This window comes from Salvelinus sp. IW2-2015, linkage group LG4q.1:29 (genome assembly GCF_002910315.2).
Source record: "Salvelinus sp. IW2-2015 linkage group LG4q.1:29, ASM291031v2, whole genome shotgun sequence".
Taxonomy (NCBI): Eukaryota; Metazoa; Chordata; class Actinopteri; order Salmoniformes; family Salmonidae; genus Salvelinus; species Salvelinus sp. IW2-2015.
In genome coordinates, this window is record NC_036842.1 from 6,456,720 (window position 1) to 6,460,873 (window position 4,154).

At 41.0% G+C, this 4,154-nt stretch overlaps 1 protein-coding gene, 1 long non-coding RNA gene and 1 pseudogene across 2 annotated transcripts in view; 2 read left to right on the forward strand and 1 right to left on the reverse strand.

Moving 5' to 3' along the window:
* Positions 1-4,154, reverse strand: part of LOC139025634 (uncharacterized) — a 226,818-nt gene that overhangs the window by 116,952 nt on the left and 105,712 nt on the right. The gene's annotated exons all lie outside the window — the stretch shown is intronic.
* Positions 2,573-4,154, forward strand: part of LOC111961312 (procathepsin L-like) — a 49,520-nt gene continuing 47,938 nt past the window's right edge. Inside the window, exon 1 of the mRNA XM_023983484.2 lies at positions 2,573-2,729. Within this exon, the coding sequence (XP_023839252.1) occupies positions 2,637-2,729 (93 nt within the window). The 5' untranslated portion in view covers positions 2,573-2,636. The remainder of the gene's footprint in view (positions 2,730-4,154) is intronic.
* Positions 3,121-4,154, forward strand: part of LOC111961311 (procathepsin L-like) — an 18,536-nt pseudogene continuing 17,502 nt past the window's right edge.

Genomic DNA, 4,154 nt, shown 5'->3' on the forward strand with positions numbered 1-4,154 from the left:
TGCCTGTTTGTTAGGCCAACTCATCTTGTTGGTGACGAAAAGTAAATGTGGACAGTTCTTCTAACATCTTCAATATGCACCTCGGGAACTCGATAAGTAGGACCCAATCAGTTGAGTCCCGATGTCCTGTCAGATGCCTGTGAGAAGAATCTGATCACGTGAGAAGCATTGGTTAATACGAATTTAGATATCTGAGAGCATGTGAGTGAGAGGTGCTTTGGAACATGCAACTGGGAGAAGAGAATTATACATATTATATTCAGCCCAAGAGCACTACGGCATGGATTTCTTTAGGGGGCATTATGGCCACACTAGGAGGATGCCGCCAGGAAATTCGAGGCATTATCAAGTGCTTGTCAAATTGTGAATGAGAGACTGATGAAGTGTGTGCACCCAGTACACAAAACAAAGCAGAGCGCATGCTTTAATGCAACTTTTTCTAAATCATCATTAGTCGCATCATGCGGCCTTAGAATGTATAAAACATCTAAACATATAGCCCAAGTTTGTATCACAACTACAGTTTCATAAATAACTCTAAATTAAGCATATAGGAGGACCTGTTTCTTTGTTAACCACTCAACACAGAATAGCCGCACTCCTTCAGAAATTGTTTGGAGAAACATCCTTCCTATTTTATTCAGCTATGTTCAATTGCATTCTTCATGTGTGTGTGTGTGTGTGTGTGTGTGTGTGTGTGTGTGTGTGTGTGTGTGTGTTGTGTGTGTGTGTGTGTGTGTGTGTGTGTGTGTGTGTGTGTGTGTGTGTGTGTGGTGTTTGTGTGTTTGTGCCCTATCAGTAACCACATAGATTCAGCAGCTGCACAAAGAAGAGAATCCCTCCCCTTTTCCTGTGTGATTGTATTTGGTTGACAGGCAGTATTTCCTAAAGCTGACAAGGCAAAAGTGACATTACACAATAGGTACGTCTTTAGAAACAATGTATTGATTAGTTTGTTTTCTGTGGGTTTTGATTCAGTGGTTTTAATAATTTAAATAGTTAGATAAATGTGTTGTAAGTTATTCTGTATGAGCTAAAAAAAAAAATGCAAAACAATATTATCAATGTTAAAATAGAAAACAAAGGAGAATGTGCAGAAGAGGTAGAAAAACACTGACAGGCTTGCAAGACACCTTTCAAATGAAATTGGAATGATTATTTACACAAATAACTTATTTACAAGCCCATCAGAACTTTCTTGACACAGCAGGTTACCACACAATAAAGAATGCAGATAATCTTATTTGAACTAGATAAATGTAGGTTAATTTGTTCATTCTCTCAACTTCAGGCTATTATTTGAATCTATTATATTAGGACATGGTTGAACAAAACTGAAGCTGCTGTATGCTTCACAAGAGCAGGAAAATGTATGGCGTTTGTTGTTGGCCACTCAGTTTCAGGTACTAGACTTTATTAAGTAACCTTTTTCCCAAATTCATGTCATTACTGTTTAATGAACATGTTTTGCATTTTTTTCTGGTAATTTCTTTGGCATTGCTGTATGAGCATCAGCGTGCCATGCTCTCATTCCTCGGCGCCAGCACATGATGAGAGAACTGTTACAAAGTAACCGAAGATGATTTTTTTTTAAGGGAAACTGATTCAATGTTACAATGTATCTTTTTACCCTTTTGTTTCTCCGTAATCTAACAAACTCACTGAGAGATGTTTACTCAAATTTGATGTTTCATCTTTAGGGAGTTGATGGAAACGGTCACGTGGGCAGGAATCACATGCTGGGCTATTTACACCGGGCGGGACATGAGATCTTTTAAATTATCTTTCAGCGGGCCGGCAGTGTGATATACGGTCCCTTTCAGCCAATCACAAGCCAGCCCCCCCCCCCCCCCCCCATTATCAACATATAGCTGGCTGTATAAAGTGTCGTGTCTAGTACTCTGACTACACAAACAACAGCAGCAGAAATCATCACCCTGCAACTGCAAATGACGGGACAAAAGTAAGTACGGCTTTCTGTTATGTTGTTTGTACAGTGTTAGGTCTTGGGTTATGGACATTTACCAGGGGCATTTGCTCTTTGATTTGATTGATACAGAAAGACAACATTAGTCTACCGTTTCTGATGTTGCTTTTTCTGCCGGCTGTTACCAAACATTTCTCGAATATTTCTGGATATCACATAAAATAATTCATATCAATTTATTTAATTTGGAATACCGGTAGTGTAGTATCCTAGTTCCATATGTTTATTTTTGTTTTCTTGTGTCGAGCGAAAGGTAGTTTGGAAGTTTTTTTGTAATGACTTTGTAATGACTTGATACTAACAGCGAATTATTATTATTATTTTTTAAATTAAATTAAAATTTTAAAAATTACATTGAGATTTCTCAATCATTCACACGATACCACATTGGTAGTAGTCAGTGACATGTCAAAGTTTTAAAACACTGGATGGGAGACCAAATGGATAGCTGTAGATCAACTCTCCAGTAGGAGGTGCTGCCCAGACTTTTTGATGTTGTATATAACGTTGAAGATCTGCCATTGTTTCAAAGGTACAAATTCAACATTTTTTACACTGAAAATACAAGGCTGACTGAGCTCTGCTCTCTCTCTCTCTCCACAGCTGTTTACCATGACGTCCCTGTACTTGGCAGTGTTTGGTGCTCTGTATGAGTGCTGTGTATGCGGCCCCTATGTTTGACTCTCAGTTGGAGGGCCACTGGCACTTGTGGAAGAACTGGCACAGCAAGAACTACCATGATGTGGGTTTTAAGCACAAGTGGAGGAGCACATCCTCATAGGAACCCCTCAGTAGTTCCCAAAGAGTGGAGGCTGGTGGGATGAGCTATAGGAGGATGGGCTCATTGTAAAGGCTGGAATGGAATTATTGGAATGGTATCAAGCATTTGGAAACCACGTTTGACTCCGTTCCATTACAACCAGTACAATGAGCCTGTCCTCCTATGCTCCTCCCACCATCCTCCACTGCTCTCAACAAGGGGCTCAAATTTATCAATTGGTGCATACTTGTAGCTGTAAATTACACCTGATGCAGTATATCATTAATTGCATGGATTGTGCCATAGTTTGGGACAGTGTATATTTCTCACTGTTTTTCACTCATTGTTACAGAGCGAGGAGGGCTGGAGGAGGATGGTTTGGGGAGAAGAACCTGAAGAAGATTGAGATGCACAACCTGGAACACTCTATGGGAAAACACTCCTACCGTCTGGGCATGAACCACTTTGGTGACATGGTAAAGGACTCTCTGTTCATGGAACCCAATTACCTGCAGGCCCCTGAAGCTGTGGACTGGAGAGAGAAGGGCTACGTCACTCCCATCAAGAACCAGGTGAGACCTGAATCACTCATGAGTCATGACTCATCCACACACTGCTGTGTCACTAAATAAGGTTTTACTTCCAGAGAACTGTCTGGCTTGTTTGCGTGCTGTTTACCGTGCTGTTTACCATGATTGTAATTTACAGTATACAGAAGGTGGCAAATTGCAAAGATATATTTTKTATTTATTTATTACTGGTGTAATATGCACATGTCAGTGTGYTCTGACATGAAAAAGTAACAAGATGTTTAACAATCTTTCCCCCAGGGCGCATGTGGGTCTTGCTGGGCGTTCAGTTCCACCGGGGCCATAGAGGGCCAGGAATTCAGGAAGACTGGCAATCTGGTGTCTCTGAGTGAACAGAACCTGATGGACTGCTCCAAACTCCAGGGCAACGAGGGCTGTAATGGAGGTCTCATGAACCTGGCMTTCCAGTATGTGAAGGACAACGGTGGCCTGGACACAGAGGCGTCCTACCCCTATGTGGGCAAGGTAAGGCCCTGTGTTCTGTTAGTCTGAATTCAAATGTAATGGCGTATGAAGATGCATTTATTAAAAGTAAGGCCCTGTTCTTTTAGCCTGGTCCCAGATCATGCATTTCGCTGTAGAACTGGAATGACTTACAWCTTCAACTTTGAAAAATAAGTTMGTTTCCACTTCATTACAGTGGGATTTGTCTCCAAGAATGACTGACTTGTTTGAATATTTGGAATATGTTGTTTTTTACTAATAATGGCCATTGTTCTTCTCTGGTAACTCAGGATGATGATGTTTGCCACTACCGACCAGAGTTCAATGCTGTCAATGAAACCGGCTTCGTGGATATCCCCAGTGGCAAGGAGCA